The sequence below is a fragment of the Rhinatrema bivittatum genome, chromosome 11, assembly GCF_901001135.1.
Source record: "Rhinatrema bivittatum chromosome 11, aRhiBiv1.1, whole genome shotgun sequence".
NCBI lineage: Eukaryota > Metazoa > Chordata > Amphibia > Gymnophiona > Rhinatrematidae > Rhinatrema > Rhinatrema bivittatum.
Window position 1 is genome coordinate 20,867,888 of NC_042625.1, and position 21,632 is coordinate 20,889,519.

Consider the following 21,632-nt stretch of genomic DNA (forward strand, 5'->3'; position numbering starts at 1 on the left):
GCACAGAGCAGGAGAGAGACCTTGGGGTGATAGTGTCTAATGATCTGAAGTCGACGAAACAATGTGACAAAGCGATAGCTAAAGCCAGAAGAATGCTGGGCTGCATAGAGAGAGGAATATCGAGTAAGAAAAGGGAAGTGATTATCCCCTTGTACAGGTCCTTGGTGAGGCCTCACCTGGAGTACTGTGCTCAGTTCTGGAGACCGTATCTCCGAAGGGACAGAGACAGGATGGAGGCGGTCCAGAGAAGGGTGATCAAAAAGGTGGATGGTCTTCAGTGAATGACTTATGAGCAGAGATTGAAGAACCTAAACATGTATATCCTGGAGGAAAGGAGGCGCAGGGGTGATATGATACAGACTTTCAGATACTTGAAAGGTTTTAATGATCCAAAGTCAACGACAAACCTTTTCCATCAGAAAAAAAATCAGCAGAACCAGGGGGTCATGATTTAAAACTCCAGGGAGGAAGACTCAGAACCAATGTCAGGAAGTATTTCTTCAAAGAAAGGGTGGTAGACGTCTGAAACTCCCTTCGGGAGGAAGTGGTGAACACCAGAACTGTGAAGGATTTCAAAGGGGCGTGAGATAAACATTGTGGATCCATAAAATCTAGAGAATGTGAATGAAGAGAAGAGGCATGGGGGTGGCTTGCGGGAATGACTGCTACTACATGGTGATTAATACCCTTATTCAATAAACACACACACGGTTAATGCGACTCCAATATTGCTCTAGGCTTCAACAGCAAGAGAAAATGTGGAAAAAAGGATTTGCATTCACAAATAAGCAGGGGAGTAGCTTGCTTGTGTTAATAGACCTGAACTTACCCCACCTGGCTTCCTCCCCCGTGATAGGCAGTGATGAAACAGACTTTCAGTTTCAAAACATAACATTTATTAAGTAGCTTAGAGATCTTATAAGAATTGGCAGTATCTATTTATTTCATGCATACATACAAATTAGGATAGAGGAATCTTTAAGGAAAATCAAGATTTTGTTTCCTTATGGTAGTAAAGGAGCCTAACTTACAGAATATACTGTTTTGTGAGCAATGCTATTTACTCATCGTTTTAAATTTGCTTTACTCTTTTATATACTTTTAAACATGGCTCGACACCCCCCCCCCCCCCCTTGCTCATCCCCTATATCAGCTGGTAATTTTCCTTCATGCGCCTTTCAAACATCATACGTTCTGCTTGTGTTAGTACTTTGTTTCTTGTTTAACTTTATTGGCACCTTCCTCATCTCACATTTGCCCTGCAATCTCACGCCTTTGTCTTGGCCTGACAATATCATTTTTCTCTCTTCAGGCCTTCTTATTCCAATTACTTGTTAACATGAGGTAGTTTTTTCTTAAAGCAGCAATTAACAAATAACCTAAATATTCATTCCCCTCTTGATGATTGTGGACAATCATCACACTCAGGGCCATGTGACTGTCTTAGGTTGTCAGAGGGCATACTCTGATCTTACCCGTCATTGTCAACATGACTCATCCTGAGGAGGTCTCTTTCCAGGGAAGCTGCTGTATCAAGGGAAGCATAGAGGTTCTGTGTCATATTTGACCTCTGAATGTTGACTGTATTCAAGGTGATAGGAGACATTGTTTAGGCCCATAAAACAATAAACAGGTAGGCAAACACATTCACACTACTAACACAACCATAAGAAGGACTAGAGCAAACCACAAAAACCCACTGCAAATTCCCCCTAGGGATGTGAGCCAGTTTACCAGTTTTTCCCACCAAGTAGACCAAATCCATTACTAATTCAGAATTATCAACGGAAACACAACCTTGTCCTTTTACAATAGCACCTACTTTGCTTTGGGATAATAATAGATAATCATTCGTGCATATGGCTGTGATAATTCATTAATAGTTTAGTTAAAAGCATACTCATACTCATAAACCATAACTTCTAAAAATGGCTTGTAAACACTGTATTTTTTTTACCATAAATTGAAAAAGGAATCCCTGTAACTAATGAAATGACACCTGTAATGGCTAAACCTACATTTTATTTATTTATTTATTTATTTATTTATTTATAGATTTTTCTATACCGGGGTACGTAAATAACATCACCTCGGTTTACATTCAAACAGTAATTCAGCATTGCGCTTTACAATTTAACATGGTAACTGAACAAATGCAATACAATATATAACTATGTATTAAAAGAATATAAGCAATATATGAGAGATTGTGGAGGATAGGAAGAGTAGTTGAGGATACAGATCATTGATAGTAGGTTTTTTTAAATAGCCAGGTTTTAAGGTTTTGTTTAAATTTTTTGTGACAGAGTTCCTGGCGTAATTCAGAGGGCATGGTGTTCCATATAGTTGATCCAGCAATGATGAAAGATCGTTCTTTTGTACTAGAGAGTTTAGTCAGATTGGGTGCTGGGATATTTAGTTTGGCTAAATTCTGGAATCTTTGGCCTTCAGTAAGTAGGGAAGTTTGATAGAAGTAAGATCTATCCTCTCTTCAATCAGGAATAATTAGAGTAAACATTTGGAATTACAGACAAATTCAGATAATGTGTGAGTAGGGTAAAACACTTGCACTGAAGTGCTCGGTATGCTTTGTGTCCACATATAAAATAATGTCTTTGTAGGGCTACTAAACCACCTGGGCGAGTCCCTGCACAGGAAAGTGAAGAAAGTCAGTAAAATAAAAACAAGAAATAAGGGAAAAAGAATTATATACCCCTCTTGATCCCTTTTGAACCTTGAATTTGATCAGCTTCCATAGATAAAGATAGGGGAGCTGACTCAGGAAGTAAATGCTTATACGTATTAAAAGTTATGGGACTGGAAAATGCTAGACTGTTATCATTAATTTTGAAATCTAAATAATGGTATCTGCAAATAGGTACCTAAATAGACATTGACTAGGTATATCAGTTATCACATGTCAAATATGGGTACATTGACTCATAAAACAAGGAAAACATCGTCTAGGTAAAGCATAGAACAAAACAAACATAAAGAGAAAATCAGGCAAGAAGTGTCAACATTTCAGTTCATATAAGGAAGGGTGTAAAGATGACTTCTGTGGCAAAGGATGGGATGATTTCTGAAATATTCAGTTCTCTCAGTATGGTCCATTTCTTTGACATCGAAGCATAGCCTCTTAATTCATTATTAAGTGAGATGTGTATGTTAAACCTAATATAAGATCAAAACAAATTCAGTGAGAAGATTCCATCATAACAATGTAAATGTTCAGACATTACATAGAAACATAAATTTCACTTAACTGACACACAAATTCATTCATTGCACAAAAGACAAACAGCAATTAACACATTTGAGCTCAAAAACCAGACCAAAAAGTGTTTGGGAAATGTTTGGATTGATCCAAAACAAAACAAAAGTCAGGAATAAAATAGATCTGTTTTAAAAATAAAAAAAATCAAACTGGGAAAAATGCCATCTTCAAACGTCACATCTTTCATGGCAGAGTCAACCTGAAAAAAATATAAGCCTGGCATACAACAAAATTGAGGTAGTGGTTACAGTGAAATTACAGTTCTATTGAAACTAAACATTCTAATATGCCTTAATTCAGCAAATAGCGGTCATGAAGCTACTTTCTTGTTTCTATTGTTATGCCTCTAGGAGGCACTGCCACAAGTAGAATAATACCAGCTTTAGTTTTTAACCTTGGAATAAATTCTTTCAGCAGAATCTTAGCCACAGAGATATCTGCCTTCACTACTGAGAGAGAGCCTCCTCTACGCTGAGAAACAGCAAATCATTGTTAGTGCATACTTATAATTTTGACATAAAGGCAATTCATAAACAATTTGATAAAATCAATTTGGATTTGCAAGAAAAGGCCTGGGGGGTACTTTTAGGTGAGCCGGTGTGATAACCAAATCTTTGGAAGTTTTATAATAGCCAGAACTCTGACTGCTAAGACTCCTCAGTTTGTTTTCTCTTGAGAAACATTTTCTTGCATTCCTCACTCACGCCCCCCCCCCTCTCTGTTGCTAACCCCTTAACTGCCAGTGTCCTTTCAAGTTTTAAACTTTAACACTAGTAATTGATCTTTCAGCAACTCTCCTAGGAATTCTGAAACAAGGAAAAAGAATATATCTTTTTCTGATAAATTAAATACTCAAAGCCTTTCTAAATCTAATTATTATATGAAAATAGCTTCAGATGAGCATATTTTGCACAAACATGTCTCACAATTATATAGTGCAAAGCAGGAATGCCAATAGATCATATCCAAAATAAAGGCAAATAGTAGAAACGCTTTCTTTTTAAATCTAATCACCTGGGAAGACGTTTTTATTTACTAAAGAAACTACTGTGAATATTTTACCTAAAGAAAGAAATCCTAATCTGTTCTAACCACGGGATTTTCAATTTATTAAAGCAGAAAAGTAAAAGGAATCTTATCTCATCTCAGAACTCTGTATAAACAATTTCAGAACATCTGCTTTGTTGAAAGAGAGAGGCACTCAAAGGTGAGAAACTACAGTCTTCAAAACAAAACTAGCTTACTATGGACAACATACAAATCTTGTTTCAAACTATAAAACCAGACGGTAAATGTAAGGTTCCCTGTACTATAGCCTAACCAAGGGTTAAATTCTGATTCTTTGCTCTCGTAAGGAGAAGGGGAGCATGGAGCTTGGAGCTGATTCTGGGAAGAAAAACTGCCGGATGCTTAGTAATGCTTTTAACTTCATGTGGAAACGATTCACAAATTAATGCTAGGGGACTGGGGGATCCTGTACCTTCCGTCATAATTGATATTAATAAATGTTAGAATGCCTTAGAAAAACAAATTGCCAACGTTAAGCTACTATGTAACAGTCAGTATAGGGCGGAGGGGGTTGGCTAGCGGGGACTGGAGCTTTAGAAGAAGCGTCTCGGAACTGGCATGAATTGTCAGAGTTCAAATAAATCTTAGTAATAATAAACCAACATTTCTGTATCTGCTTCTCATCAAGTTGATGGTAACTAATTACTTGTACCACCGGGGCGGTAACTATCTTTGTACAAAACTGTCACAAGAAAAAAAACAAAAAACTGTCACATCTTAAGATAAAATAAAGATATAGAACTTTGCAATAGAAAGCAGCTTAATAAAACAATGTGTGCACACGTTTATAGCAACAATATTAAATGATAAAACAAAACTAATTTACCCCGATGATGGCGAGTGCTATTTCTTCAATTTTTTTGCTTACCTCAATCTCACCAGCAGTGTTATCGCATAATTACACGTCCGGGGCACAAAGAAATATTCAATACCCAGGACCGGATCTCTGAGTTCAAATCATTACCTGACCTTTTCAGGGAGTTCAATCTTTACCTGTACTTACAGGGAGTTCAATAAATCATTATTGAGGGCTCCACGCACTCAGAGAGTTCAAAGAATCATTACTCGAGGACCATATCTCTCAGGGAGTTCACAGCATTAATCCAAAGGAAAGCTCTCAACCTTATATCTCTAATAATCTTTATTAAGAAAAGCAAAGAAAGGAAAAGCAAGAAATTACCGGAGGTCTGCAGCATACCCAGGGAGCGAAACCAGAGGGAGTTCAGTCTGCCCGTGCCTGCATCCTCCACCAGAAAATGTTAATAGTCCTGAACTTACCCCGCCTGGCTTCCTCCCCCGTGATAGGCAGTGATGAAACAGACTTTGTTTCAAAACATAACATTTATTAAGTAGCTTAGAGATCTTATAAGAATTGGCAGTATCTGTTTATTTCATGCATACATACAAATTAGGATAGAGGAATCTATAAGAAAAATCAAGATTGTGTTTCCTTATGGTGGTAAAGGAGCCCAACTTACAGAATATACTGTTTTGTGAGCAATGCCATTTACTCATCGTTTTAAATTTGCTTTACTCTTTTATACACTGTTAAACATGGCTTGACCCCCCACCCCCCTGCTCATCCCCTATGTCAGCAGGTAATTTTCCTTCATGCGCCTTTCAAACATCATACATTCTGCTTACGTTAGTACTTTTTCTTGTTTAACTTTATTGGCACCTTCCTTATCTCACATTTGTCCTGCAATCTCACACCGTTGCCTTGGGCTGACAATTACATTTTTCTCTCTTCAGGCCTTCTTATTCCAGTTACTTGTTAACATGAGGTAGTTTTTTCTTAAAGCAGCAATTAACAAATAACCTAAATCTTCACTTGTTGCGGCGGTTGCTACCCCAAACCATATAAGCCTGATACTTCACTTGGAATACATATCCAGCACAGCTAACTGCTTCAATAGCAGGGGGGAATGAAGAAAAAGAGGATTTATATTCAGACAACAACCAACAAGGACTGAATTGCACAGGCTGGGTGTAAACAAAAAAAGAGTGGGAGTAGCTTGCTTATTGCTGCAGTTACTACCCCGAATCAATTAAGCCTGATACTTCACTTGGAATACATATCCAACACAGCTCACAGCTTCAACAGCAGGGGGGAATGAAGAAAAGATGATTTATATTCAGACAACAACCAACAAGGACTGAATTGCACAGGCTGGGTAAACAAATAAGAGTGGGATAGCTTGCTTATTGCGGTGGTTACTACTCCTAACCAATTAAGTTAGATACTTTACTTTGATGCGACTCCAGCACTGCTCTCTGCATCAGTGGCAGGGGGGAAGGAAATTGGATCCAAAAAGTTACCAATAAGGGCCAAGAGTAACAGATAAGTATGAGAAAAATAAGTGTGAAAGCTTTCTGGGCAGACTGGATGGGCCATTTGGTCTTCTGCCGTCATTTCTATGTTTCTATGTTTCCTTTGAAAATTTATAGTACCTGTATTTGTATACAAAAACACAGGTAAGTCAGGAGATGAATTCAATCCCTTTTGTGAAACTATTTAATTTGTACATCCATTTCTGTTCACACTGCAGTATAAAAGGCCTCAATACCCACCTCACCCAGTCATGAAGGGGCATTCTCACCTATCTGGTTTTGCATAAGATGCTATCATCCGATTGGTTTATTTGAATTTTACATCTATTCCAATCCCATACAAGTAGTAAGAAATCAGAATATGTATTTAAATGTCTGCCTAATCCAATGCAAACAAACACACTGGTATCACTTCTTTTTCTTTTTAATCAATTAAATCATTATCCCCCGTGAATGCACAACACATCCAGTCTTCAGTAATAAATACTATAAAGATAAGAGGGTAAACTTTACACAGCCCTTACTGTGCTTTCAGTGCACAGCACAGGGGCTTCAGCTGCCATCATGGGGGGGGAACCTTTTTGAGATGCCCATTTTCATATTTATCATTTTGTGCACTAATGATCACAGCAATAAGGTGCAGTACTTATCTTTAAAAAAAAAAATCCCCAATGTGGGCCACATTTCGCTGGTAATGTAGCTGTCTGATTTCCATTATAGAGGTAATTTTCAAAGGTATTGTGTGCAAAAGTATATCATACCGCTATTTTCAAAAGCCTATTTATACACACAACCTTTTGAAAACTGCCTCCCATTTGCAGACATATATTAATCATGTGGATAGCTATTTTGCTTCCTATGTATTGTCACACAGTATGTATAGTACAGCCCGATGCCATCCCATGTGACCCAAAAAAACCCCCCAAAAAACCCCACAAGTGCCTACCAAAGACCCTAACAACCACTGAGAGCCCAACCCCACCCAGTAGAGACTACCACCACAAATCCCCGAAACGTAACCCCACAGAGCCAGCTGCCACATACCAGCCAAACGCCATAGTGCACCCATAGTTGTGCTAAGGTTATGGAAACACAAAAGCTTGTTGAAGTCGCTGAGAACCAACTGATATTTCCAGCATTCTGACCAGGGCTTTGCATGACAGCTGCACAAGTTGGCTTTGCATGTCCTTTTCTGACGTTTTATTAGTTATTACGAGAAAATGCGGTATCAAGATTTCAGTGGAAGTAAAGCTGTTCATTCTGTGCAATCCCATGTTTTCTGATTCTGCGTCTCCCAGATCAATTAACTTGTTTCTTTAAATTCAAATGGATACCATGACATGCAGATTCTGGCATGTATAGACGTAGGTAAACTTTTCATATTTTTGATCATTTCGAGCAGTAGTATAACTCAAATTAAATCCAAACATTTTACAAATATATAATTAGAGACCTGAACTTGATTTTAGTCCCCAAAAGTGCAAGTTTCTATCATTTTGTTAAGCAAATTAATTTTATTTGGTTCCTATAACCTGTCTCTACACTTTGCAATTTTCTTACACATTTTGAGTTCGTTCTGATCCCAGTTTTATTTAATTTTATTTTATGTAGAGAATCTGTGTTACAGAAAGAATTAGATGAAGAAAAAGCTTCTTTACAGCAATCCATCAATACTACTAGTGCCTTGAATACAGAAAAGGATAAAGAACTTGAAATACTCAGAAATGAGGTAAATTACCAATTAATTCACCAGCAGGTTTAGTGCATCAGTGTAAATTAGTTCCTAAAGGTGATGTGCTCTAGTTTTATCATTCTGGCTAAACTGAGTGCTTGTACATACAGTGCCAGCCCCGAGAGGTGATGTGCATTTTGCAGAAATGCACATTTGCACACTTGTTTGACTCACTTGCCACTCCTGGCTGTGAGAAAAACCCTTGGGGGTTTTTTTGCTGTACATAGTGCAGAAAGGTACATGAAGCCACAGTTGGCGGAGGATAGGAAAAACAGTTTTAGAAAGGTTCCCTCATGTTGGTTCATGTTCTTCAGTAGGATAGAGTTGTCCAAATCTCAATATGGCACATGTTGGGCCTGGCAAGGGAGAGAAAGCTCTTTGTGGTAGTTTTCTCAAAATGGTAAATGTTCCACATCCAAAAAAAAACCCCAAATTTTAAGATGTAACCTTCACCCCTACTTGCATTAATTACTCCCAGCCAAAATAATATTGCCTCATTGTTCTAAATGAAATGTTTCAGATCACATTGCTCCGTGGAGAAAATGCCTCAGCAAAAACCTTGCAGTCTGTAGTGGAATCACTGGAATTGGATAAGAAGAAGTTGGAGAAGAAGGTGAAAAACTTGGAGAAAGAACTCAATGAAAACAAGAGACAGCTTAATAATGTGACAAGCGCCTCAGGTGAGCTGCTGCCTGCCATGTGTAAACTGTTCATTCTTGTTTTGTTACACCTCCTTTTAACAGAATTAATCTTGTAGTAATATATTAAATGACGTCTGCCACTTGTGTTCAGCAGTGGACAGATTTGAAGCACAGCGTAGTTGCGGTGATTGTTACATATGTGGCACAATCAGGAACATGAAAATAGCATAACCACACTAGAAGAGCCACCATGCAGTGTCACAGGGCACTGTCTACCTGGAGAAGGAAAAAATAACTTGCAAGTTTGTTAAAATACAAAACTAGCTACAAAGTTATAAAGGAGAATATCTGCTCTTTTCTTTTAGGTGATGCTATCCATAGCCAGCTCCAGGAAGAACGGATCTCAACAGAAGGCCAGGTGGGTGATGTGAAATATCCTGGTTCTACAGAAAAGTTGAGGGAAAAGAGAAAGTGTAAACTCTGTACTTTTTTTTTTTTTTTTTGTACTATAATAACATCAGATATCTATAGTCCCTTATTCCCCTGCCTAGTTTTGTTTGATTTCTTTTGAGTCCCGGGCAATGAATCTTAGTTTGCTATGTTTTGTTTTTAATTGCTGTGCTTGCCTACCTCCATTGTATGGCTCTGCAGGAAATTCCTCACACTGTTAAGACAGTCAGTACTGAAAGCAGTGTTAAGTCTGTTTAAATGGGCATTCAATGTATATTATTTTCTTTCTCTTGTACAGCTCCGTACTCTGGTTTAATGCAGTATTAAGAATATATCAGCCTGCCCACTATTAAGGTCAAACAACATAAACCAATCCTTCCATTCTCCTTATGATGAACATACCCTGATGTGATATCACGTTTCAAGTTCCCACATTCTCTGCTTCAGGGACATATACCGTATTTTTTGCTCCATAAGACGCACTTTTTTTTCCCCAAAAGTGGGGGGAAAAATGTCTGTGCGTCTTATGGAGCGAATATTAAAAAAATGTTTTAATTAACTACAACCCCCCACCCTCTTGACCCCCCTAAGACTTGCCAAAAATCCCTGGTGGTCTAGCGGGGGTCCCCTCTTGGGCATTTGGCTGCATGATAAAAGTTTTCTGATCCGGGGAGTGGACCGAAATGGCCCTCCCCAGACCCGAAAACGAAACGGATGAAAAAAAATTGTATGCACACCCCTATGCCGGAAACAGACGCTCCATAAGACACACAGACGCCTGGGAACGGAGGCAGTTTAGCACACCATTATTATTTTTTTTTTATTTTCCCCCTCTGAATCCTAGGTGCGTCTTATTGAGTGAAAAATACGGTATATATTTTTAGAACTGGTCATCTGTATAAGACATAGGCGGGTTCTTCCATCTTGTTAGGCTATGTTTGAGATAAAAAGAGAAGTATTGGTATTTTAATTTTTGTATGCATTTAAAAGATGTGTAAGGACTTCTTGGGATCAGTGATTACATTAAATTGAACATTAAAAGGCAGAGACCGTAAATGTCTAATGATTCTTTACTCAATTGAAGTTTGAGACATACCATAGTGGAGTGAGGCAGTCTGTAACTCATGTCCCTCCCACTGGCAGAATATAAACCTAACCGAAGCAGGAGCAGCTTCAAATTTAAAACATTTCCTAGCCTGTAGCCAGATGGACCCAGGACCAATGGGTTTATGCTCCCCTGCCAGGAGAGAGAGACTGAGTCTGGTTTCAAAGCTGATGTCACCCTATATACACCCCTGCAGTGACCTCATCCCTTCAGTATTTCTCAGTCTCCAGCAGATGTAGACATGCTTTCCCTATGGGGATCGCTGTACCTTTTGGAAGAAGAAATTCTACTTTTAAATTGAAGAAAAGACTGAGCCCTGCTCTCTTGCGGTGATACCTAAGGGTCCCTCCCCCAGTTGAGAATTCCTGAAGTGATTTCCGAGATCCCTCAGAGGTGCGCCTTGGTCCGGTAGCCGGTTCCCAGCATGGGCTTTGCTGCTGAAGCAGCTGAAAGGCAGCAGGTGCAGGAAGCCGAGCGCAGCGGTGACAGCCAAAGCCCTTTCCCCCCACAGCCGGAGACCATCTCTGTATTCAGCCGGTAAGCGCTGAGCCCAGGTAAGTTTAAAAAAAAAAAAGAGGATGTCCTCCCGATTCAGAGACGTTGGATGGGTTTTGGTAAGACTTCCTCCGGTCTCCTTGCTCGGCGTATCAACGTTGTTCCCGATCCCGTTGGGGTAAGGGGTAGTGGGCTTCCGAGCGGGTTGAGCGGCTCCCCGGTGGGCTAGGCCCCGCTTTTAGGCTTGGTCGGGACACACCACAGGTAGGCCAAAGATGCGCCATCATTCGCGCATTTTTGTGCCTGTATTGCCCACCATAGAGCTTCGGTAAGCGCAATGCGTGTCAGCTCTGTACACGCGCAGTGTGCATAATGTTGCGCGTGTACACACGCACACAACTTACTAGACACAGAATACAAGTAAAGCTGGGCGCCACGGGCTGTGCATGCGGCCCGTGGCGGTTGCCCAAAATCTATGCGCATAAAAAAGCGTGAACAGTCAGAATACGCAGGTACCGTTACCAAGGGCTCCAGCAGCAAACATAAGCGCCTTTCTCTCTGCGCTGCTTGTCATATTAGGGCTGCACAGTCTGACGTGGATTCTTCTTATGTCAGCACTGTGAGGTAGCCTAGGGAGAGTTGGCCTCCCCAGACTTTGCTAAGCCCGGCTTCTCCCATTCAGAAGATGGGTCAGCCCCAGACTTAACCGGAAGTACCCCAGATCTGAGTAACCCCAGGACTTGGGTCATCTGTGGGAGAGGGAAATTTAGCGGCACCTATCCCAGTACCTCCTGGGCTAGGCATGGCCCCGGCTGCCTTCTCTTGGGTGGAATTCTTTCAAGGCCTTCAAGCCAAGCACAAGAAGCAGGCAGTGGAGACTACACTGTTAAGGCTCCTCAAGATGAAGGCTATAATCCCAGTAACTGCACCCCAGGAAAATACGGAGCATTATTCCATCTATTTCAGCATACCTAATAAGTAAGGCTCCTTTCACTCCATCCTGGACCTCAAGATGTCAGCCGACATCTACAAGTGATTCATTTCTCAATGGAAACCCTATGCTCCGTGATAATGGCTATACAATAACGAGAGTTTTTAATCTCCCTGTTCCTATCTGAGGCCTACCCACATATTCCAATCTGGCAAGAACATGGTTTCCTCGCTTTACGGAACTAAGTTGCCATTATCAGATCCAGGCACTACCCCCAGAACATTTTCCAAGATTACGGTGGTCGTAGCGGCAGCATTGAGAAAAGAGGGACTCCTGCTGCACCTGTACTTGGATGACTGGTTAATCCGGGCAAAGTCCATGGAAGAGAATTTCTGGATGACCAACAAGGTGACCACCTTGCTTCAGGAACTCAGTTGGGTCGTAATCCTGGACAAAAGCAGTCTCAGACCCTTACAGTCCTTGGAATATCTGGGAGTCTGGATCGACACCAAGCAGGGCAAGGTCTTCCTTCCAACCACAAGGATAAGGAAGTTGATATCCCAAGTGCGTCTGATGAACACAATACGTCTGATGGTGTGGAGCTATCTTCAAGTCCTTGGTTTGATGGAGGCAACTCTCGAAGTAGTGCCGTGGGCGAGGGCACACACATGTGACCCCTTCAACGCTCCCTGCTGTCACGTTGGAACCCGCTGTCTCAAGACTATTCGATTCGCCTCCACTTACCGATGGAAGTATGCTCTCGGCTCCAGTGGTGGCTGCATGTGCTCATCTGGGCAGAGGTGTACCCCTGTCCCCTATGAACTGGCTGGTCCTCACAACAGACATGAGCCTCCAGGACTGGGGAGATGATGGCCCAGGGGTGTTGGACCAAGGAAGAGGCCCTCTGGAACATAAACCGCCTGGCCCAGGCAGTCTGATTGGCATTTCTACAATTCAGCCACATACCCCAGGGTCAAGCGGTCTGCATAATGTCAGACAATGCAACAACAGTAGCTACATCAACTGCCAGGGTGGAACCAAAAGCAAGCAAGTGTTAGAGGAGATAGATCTCCTCATGGAAAGGGCGGAAATACTTCTACAGATGATCTCAGCCTCCCACATCACAGGAAAAGTCAGAGCAGACTTTCTAAGCAGGGAGAGTCTGGATCCAGGAGAAGTAGACGTTATTGGCCAAAGCCTTTTAGCTGGTCATAGATTGCTGGGGTCTCCCGACCATCAACCTGCTGGCCGCATCTCACAATGCAAAGGTTCCCTGCTTCTTCAGTTGCAGAAGAGATCTGTTGACCCAAGGGATCGACGCTGTTGTTCAGACCTGGCAAGAAGAGGAGCTGCTGTACGCCTTCCCTCCATGGTCCCTCCTTGGCAGGGTCGTTCGCAGAATCAAGCACCACAGGGGATTAGTCCTACTAGAAGCTCCAGATTGGCCCAGGCATCCGTGGTATGCGGACATGCGGAGACTTCTGGTGGAGAGCCCACTGTGCCTCCTACGACATAAGGACCTGCTACAGTAGGGACCAGTCCTTCACGAGGATCCAACTCCATTCTTTCTTATGGTCTGGCCCTTGAAGAGGGCTTGTCTGATGAAGCGAGGATATTCTGCAGCAGTAATTGCCACCTTACTCCGCACTCTGAAGTTCTCTACATCCCTAGTGTATGTGTGGGTCTGGAGAGTATTTGAGGCATGGTGTGAGGAATGTGGTGTGTCGTTCCCCCCCCCCCCCCCCCCCCCTCGGGTGGTCAAAAACCCACTAATTCTGGAATTTTTGCAGGGCAGCTTGAATAAAGATTTGACCCTTAACTTCTTGAAGGACCAGGTAGCAGCTCTCTCTTGTTTCAGGGGCAAGGTGAACAGAACCCATCTGTCGGCTCATCTGGATTTGGCCTGTTTTCTGAAAGAGGTGAAGCACCTCCAGCCACTCCTACTGTTAACGGTTCCCTTGTGGAATATTAATCTAGTTTTGGAGTTTTTGGCAGGGCCATCCTTTCAGCCACTGTGCAGTCTTGCTTTGCATTTATTAACCCTGAAAACGTTGTTCTTGGTGACTATATGCTCAGCCCGTCACATCTCTCCGAACTACAGGCATTGTGTCTGGAACCGTTCCTCCAGATGACTCCAGGAGCATTACAGCTTCATACCATTCTATCCTTCTTTCTCAAGGTAGTCTCGGAGTTTCATTTGAATCAGTCCATTTTATTGACATCCCTAGATAAGCACAAGGACGCAGAAGAATACCGCCTCCGCCGCCATTTGAATGTCAGTAGGCTTTTGGTGCAGTGTCTGGAAGTTTCAGAACTGGTCTGAAAGACAGACCGCCTATTTGTCCTTCATGATGGAAGGAAGCAAGGTGAACCAGCTTCACAGGTTACCATAGCTCGCTGGATTAAGGTGGTGGTCACAGGAGCCTATGTGGAGGCAGGGAAGCCATTACCCTTTCAGGTTAAAGCTCATTCCACTAGTGCTCAGGCAGTCTCATGGGCAGAAGCTAAACTGCTGTCTCCCATGGACATCTGTTGAGCGGCGACTTGGTCACCTTGCACACCTTTTCCAGGTTCTATCACCTGTATGTTCAGGCCCCGGAGGATGCACCCTTTGCAAGGGTGGTGTTAACTGGACCGCAGGCAGCCTCCCGCCCCGATCGGGAGTAGCTTTTGTATGTCCCATTGGTCCTGAGTCCATCGGGTTACACACTAGGAAGTGGCGAAATTACTTACCTGATAATTTTGTTTTCCTTCGTGTAGACATGGACTCAGCATCCTGCCCGTGGCTACCCAAGAATGGTGCCAAGGATTTGCCCGTGGAGTGAATATTAGTTCCAAGAAATTACAGATAAGCCATCATCCAGTGCCTAGATCAGGGCATCTGTAATCTTACTGAGGTTCAGTGTTCTTAACTGTACTCAACGAAACAGTTACCATATTTTTCGCTCCATAAGACGCACCTGACCATAAGACGCACCTAGGATTCAGAGCAGGAAAATTAAAAAAAAAAAAAAAAAAGTGTGCTAAACCAGCTCTGTTCTTGGGCGTCTGTGCGTTTTATGGAGCAAATTAGGGTAGGGGCAACAATATAGATTAGACACCAAGGTAGTCCATGTGTAAGCCTTTATTTCAGTGGAGACATAGGTTCATACGAATGCCCAACTCAGGCCAAGTTTCGCCCCTCTTGGGGCTGCCTCAGGGGCTAAAAATAATAAATACACAATATAAATACAATATGGCAAACATAAATAATTTAAAAATAAAATATTTAAAACACATAACATTATTAAAACGTATCTTTGATGTGAAAGGTACCACCAACATGAATAAAAAGAATAGAACCGAAAACAAACATAGTGACTTGGAAATTGAAAGTGCAGTATCAGAACACCTTTTATACCTGGTTCAAGTTGTTCTCCTCTGTATATATCAGAACACACTCTAGGGGTTAATACACCAAGTGTTAAATAATCTTGTGGTCTGTGAACTAATAAACACAGAAAATATTACCCTAAACTCAGCCATACAGTAAATAAGAAATATGATAAAAAAAATAAATGAATACAAAACCGGAACTAGAAATGTGCTGTGGGCTAATATTTTGATGAGTGAACTTTCTCTTCAACTTGGCAATTTTTTATAAAAAAAAAATCTTTGTATTCTTATGTTAAGCCACATGTACATTAAATTGTTCTAATTTATATATTAATCCAGACTAAAGAAATTTTTGGGTTTAAACGCTAGCGTAATTCAGTGCACCATCGTGAAAGGATTACTACTAAGCCACTCGGATCAAAATTAACAACTGAATGAAATACCGAATGTGGCTCCTTTAAAGCTATGGACGCCAACAATGCTGCTCTGTAATGGGCTTTAAAATATTACATTTATAATAACTATAGACTAGTTTGGCGGCAAATGCTGGGAACCTTCAGACGCCGACTTAAGAAAATGCAGAAGTGAATCGCGTGCTGATATAGAGCAAAACTCTAACCGATCTTAAAATGAATATTTTATGTATTTAATACTCCTATCAACATGCTGACTACTTACTTTTATGTGGTTTCAATCGGGTATAGTCTCCGGTCATGTACACCAAGGACAATTAGAGCTCTGTAAGTTGAGCTTGACTTTTAAATAGAGTGAAAAACCGCGCCATAGAGCCTGTCAATTACGCAAAAGGGGAGTGGCTTAAAAAGTACTCGTATGTCGGAGAAACTAGAGACTTTGAAATATTCATATATAAATATATAAAGGAAGGGGACGTATACCAAACAAGATAAGGCAGATTATTTAAAACTTGTGCTCTTGTTTATTCTAACAGAAAACGCTCGGGTAAGGACTACCTGTAAAATGGTATGCAGAATATGACCCCTCTAAAAAAAAAAAAAAAAAAAAAATTACTAACAGTGCTACTTAGATGTGAATGGTGAGGTAAGCTATATGGACACCTCTAGACTATTGCGACTTCAGAATCTGACCCAATGTATAGCGAGTAGGGATGTGAATCGTGTCCTCGATCGTCTTAACGATCGATTTCGGCTGGGAGGGGGAGGGAATCGTATTGTTGCCGTTTGGGGGGGTAAAATATCGTGAAAAATCTAAAAATCTAAAAATCGCAAAACCGGCACATTAAAACCCCCTAAAACCCACCCCCGACCCTTTAAATTAAATCCCCCACCCTCCCGAACCCCCCCCAAATGAGTTAAATAACCTGCGGGTCCAGCGGCGGTCCGGAACGGCAGCGGTCCGGAACGGGCTCCTGCTCCTGAATCTTGTTGTCTTCAGCCGGCGCCATTTTCCAAAATGGCGCCGAAAAATGGCGGCGGCCATAGACGAACACGATTGGACGGCAGGAGGTCCTTCCGGACCCCCGCTGGACTTTTGGCAAGTCTCGTGGGGGTCAGGAGGCCCCCCTCAAGCTGGCCAAAAGTTCCTGGAGGTCCAGCGGGGGTCAGGGAGCGATTTCCCGCCGCGAATCGTTTTCGTACGGAAAATGGCGCCGGCAGGAGATCGACTGCAGGAGGTCGTTCAGCGAGGGTTCCGGCGCCTCGCTGAACGACCTCCTGCAGTCGATCTCCTGCCGGCGCCATTTTCCGTACGAAAACGATTCGCGGCGGGAAATCGCTCCCTGACCCCCGCTGGACCTCCAGGAACTTTTGGCCAGCTTGTGGGGGGCCTCCTGACCCCCACGAGACTTGCCAAAAGTCCAGCGGGGGTCCGGAAGGACCTCCTGCCGTCCAATCGTGTTCGTCTATGGCCGCCGCCATTTTTCGGCGCCATTTTGGAAAATGGCGCCGGCTGAAGACAACAAGATTCAGGAGCAGGAGCCCGTTCCGGACCGCTGCCGTTCCGGACCGCCGCTGGACCCGCAGGTTATTTAACTCATTTGGGGGGGGTTCGGGAGGGTGGGGGATTTAATTTAAAGGGTCGGGGGTGGGTTTTAGGGGGTTTTAGTGTGCCGGCTCACGATTCTAATGATTTATAACGATAAATCGTTAGAATCTCTATTGTATTGTGTTCCATAACGGTTTAAGACGATATTAAAATTATCGGACGATAATTTTAATCGTCCTAAAACGATTCACATCCCTAATAGCGAGTGCTTAAGAAATATGTGAATGAAAAATTAGTTGAAAACGCCAATTCATGATAATGAATGAATGAATCACTAAAATATGGAATAAAAGTGAAAATATTTACCGAAAAATTAAACAATTATGGATAAGTAGTTTTAATCTCTTTATTGTTAATATGGTAACATATATTCTCAGCGTAGATAAAATATGAGCATTGATGCTGTTTGAAACAAATTATACTATTTAAAAAAAAAACACCGAAGAGCCTCTGTACCGTGCTGAGGGAAACCGGCTTAGAGATGGCTCATACTTACAATCTATAACGATGTAATAATAAAAACCCATATATTATGTCTGTGCAAACCTGTGTATCAGATAGAGAGAAGGTTCAACATATAATGAAAAATAAAAAAAGATTCAACTAAATTGAACGTGGCATTAATAAATATTCATGAATATATGTATGAAAAATTAATCACCTAAACTAATGCAAAAATAAAGCAACGTGAACTTGCTGAAAGTAATCCAATACTTTATATTGGATATAAGAAACATATATAAAAAATAAGAACGTAAAAACTGTATGCCTGCATAAAAATGAGTAAGTGTAAAAATGTAAAACTAGACCAGGTAAAAACATAGATAAATGATACAGCACTTAAGAGCAGAAACTACCACAGACAAAATTAAAATCATAAAATGGCAGAATAATAAATATCTAAATTTGTGCATTCCAAAAAATGAAAAATTATGTAAAATGTAAAAAACTAGATCACACATGAGAAAATAAAAACATTAATAAATAATACAGCACTTTGAAGCAGGAACTACCACAGACAAAAATAAAATCATAAAAAAACAGAATAATCAATTTCTAAATTGAGCCCGTGTGGTGTCATGGTTTTAAATTCAAAAATGTATTTCTGTTCTAATTGTAACAACATTTTATCTAGATCACCACCTCGCCAGTTTGGAGTAATTTGTTGGATCACACAAAACTTGAAATTGTGGTTCATTTGGATTGTGTGTTGAACAAGTGGTTTAGACTCAATTTTTCTTTCCCTGTACGTACCCGGATCAGTCCAGACCATGGGTTAAGCCCCCGTTCCAGCAGGTGGAGACGGACCAAAGTTCTAAGGGCAGCCCATATAAGAACGGAACCCACCCTGGAACCCTCAGTATTTGTCTGTCTCCAGCAGGTGGAACAGCTCATCCTTTGGTTCCCTGTTTAGCTTGCCCTCTGTGTTTTCTTTCCTCTCCTTTCTCTGGGGCAAGCTCACGCAAGTACTCTTTTAATTTACTTCTTAATTTTTAAATATATAAAAAAAAAAAAAAAGATTTTTTTTCTCTGACTGACTGTGTCAGGGCAGACAGTTCTGTCTCCCTCGCTCTTGGGGTTCCTAGGGGGGCTTTGCCCCTTGATTTCTGTCAGCCTAGGTTCCCTTCCCGGTGACCTAGTGTGGGTGATGCTGGTGGTGCCAGTCCCTCTCCCCACGTTTGTATCTGCTGCCGTGCCCCGAGATGCCCATACCTTGGTGGAGCTTCAGGGAGGATTATTATACCCCTGCCTCTGTGAATGCAATGAATTATTAATGTGAATAAACTGTTTTTGTTTTCCCAAGCTTTCACAGAATATATTTTTTACTTGTCTTTGTTTAAATTTAAAAAAAAAAAAAAAAAAGGCAGCAGTTTGATTTTTGTAAGGAGGGAGCGGAGTTCAATCTCCCGCCCAGCTCCTCAGGGGCTCCCAGCTCAGCTGTTTTCAATTAGCTTTGCAGCCGCTTTCCTGCTCCATGCCGCGGCCACCTTTTTGTTTAGCTTGTGGAGAGTCTGCCTCCCGACTCTCCCGCAATGGGGTATGCTCCAGGTGTATTTTGGGGGGTGAAGGCTCCTCTTCTGAACCGCCAAATTTTAGACCTCTGGGAAGGGCTCCCCGACATGTTTCTAAGCCGTTCCCGTCCCGGGAACGCGCGTCAGCGGTGGCCATTTTGGGTGTTTCTGATGAAACACTTCCTGCTTCTCCGGGGGCTGGGAATCCGATTTTTTCCCCCCGATTTGAGCCTGATTCGCTCTCGGGGGGTGGCTCTGATCCCCCTTCACCTCCCCCTTCCACCCCCCCCCCCCCCCCCCCCGTGAAAAATTCAGCCCGGACCCGTTTTTCCTCGGATTTTGTCCTTTTAATGCATGAATCTTACTTGGCCAGCTTACAGAGGGAGGTGGACACCCCCCCCCCCCCAATTGTTCCCCTTCCTCCAAAACCTGCTCTTTTTCCTGTGCTGTCCCCTGATGTTGTTCCGGACCCTCAGGGCCCGGTTAGGGTTCGTGTGGTCCCGGATGCTCCCCCTCCCCCCAGCCTCCTTTAGAGCCGCTTGACCTAGGGGATGATGATACCACGGCTCAAGCCCCCCCCCCCCCCCCCCCCCCCCCCCCCCCCCCCGCTAGAGGGTGATGATCCCCGTGTCCTGCGCTTATTTCAGCAGGAGGAACTGGAGCCTCTTATTCCCTTTGTTCTCCAGGAACTGGGAATTGAAGCCCCACCAGATGATTCTGTGGCGGCAGCGATGACACCAAACGCGGACCTGGTCCTGGCGGGACTCAGGGCGTTACCGCGTACTTTCCCGTTTCATCCAATGCACGGTTTGCTTCTCCTCCGGGAATGGGAGTCCCCAGAGACAGGGCTTCGAGTTGGTAGGGCTATGGATAAGCTCCCTGAGGACTGCCTGGACATATTAAAGATTCCTAGGGTAGATTCTTCTGTCACCGCGGTGACGAAACGTACCACCATTCCTGTGGTGGGCGCTACAGCATTACGGGATGTGCAGGACCGTAAGCTTGAATTTTATTTGAAACGCATCTTTGAAGTTTTGGCTCTCGGAGTCCGGGCGACTATTTGCAGCAGTCTCATGCAGCGGGCAAGCCTTAGGTGGATGCAACAGTTACTCAGCACCCAGGACATCCCGTCTGCAGAGGCTGAGCAAGCTGAACGCTTGGAGAGCTCTATAGCCTATGGGCGGATGCCCTCTGACTTGCTTCGTGTCCGGGCAAAGGCTATGGTTTCTGCGGTCTCGGCCAGACGTCTTCTCTGGCTACGTAATTGGTCTGCTGATACATCTTCAAAAGCTCAGTTGGGCACTCTTCCTTTCAAGGGCAAGTTGCTTTTTGGTGAGGACCTGGAGCAGCTTATTAAATCCTTGGGTGAGAACAAGGTCCACAAGCTGCCAGAGGACTGTCCCAAACAGTCAAAGTCTTTTTTTTCCGACTCGCACTCGCTTTAGGGGAAACTGCCGTTACGGCACCAGGGCTTCCCCAGGAGTGGTGTCTCCAGGTCCCAGTCTTGGTCCCATTCCTTTCGCGGCAGTCGAGGCTTCCGGGATGGCCATCAGCAACATACGACCACTAAGTCAGCTCCCCAATGAGATTCGGCCGGTCCATTCCTCCGAATGAAACTTAGGTGGGCGTCTTTCTCTGTTTCTCAAGGAGTGGGCCAAAATCACATCCGATCTCTGGGTCCTCGAGGTTATAGAACACGGCTACGCGTTAGAGTTTGCCAGGGACCTGCCGGATCTATATATCGTGTCCCCTTGCGGCCGTTCCAAGTGACCTGCGGTCTGTCACGCCCTGTTGAGACTTCAGGATTTGGGGGCGACCCTTCGGTACCGGTGCAAGAACAGGGCGCCGGCCAGTATTCAATTTACTTCGTTGTTCCCAAAAAGGATGATTCCTTTCGCCTCATCCTGGATCTCAAAAGGGTCAATCGGGCCCTCAAGGTTCCCCGTTTCAAGATAGAAACCCTGCGCGCGGTGGTTGCGGCGGTCCGTCCCGGCGAGTTCCTCGCTTCCCTCGATCTGACAGAGGCTTATTTTCACATCCCCATCCGTTGGGAACATCAAAGATTCCTTCACTTTCAGATCCTAGACCAGCACTTCCAGTTCCGGGCCCTTCCCTTCGGTCTCGCCACCGCTCCCCGCACCTTCACCAAGATCATGGTAGTCATTGCAGCAGCTCTCCGACAAGAAGGGATTT

The 21,632-nt window shown here is 43.0% G+C and overlaps 1 protein-coding gene across 1 annotated transcript in view; it reads left to right on the top strand.

The window, feature by feature from the left end:
* Positions 1-21,632, top strand: part of CLIP1 (CAP-Gly domain containing linker protein 1) — a 162,090-nt gene that overhangs the window by 130,212 nt on the left and 10,246 nt on the right. Inside the window, 3 exon segments of the mRNA XM_029571802.1 lie at positions 8,288-8,405; positions 8,929-9,088; positions 9,415-9,467. Coding sequence (XP_029427662.1) covers positions 8,288-8,405; positions 8,929-9,088; positions 9,415-9,467 — 331 coding nt within the window.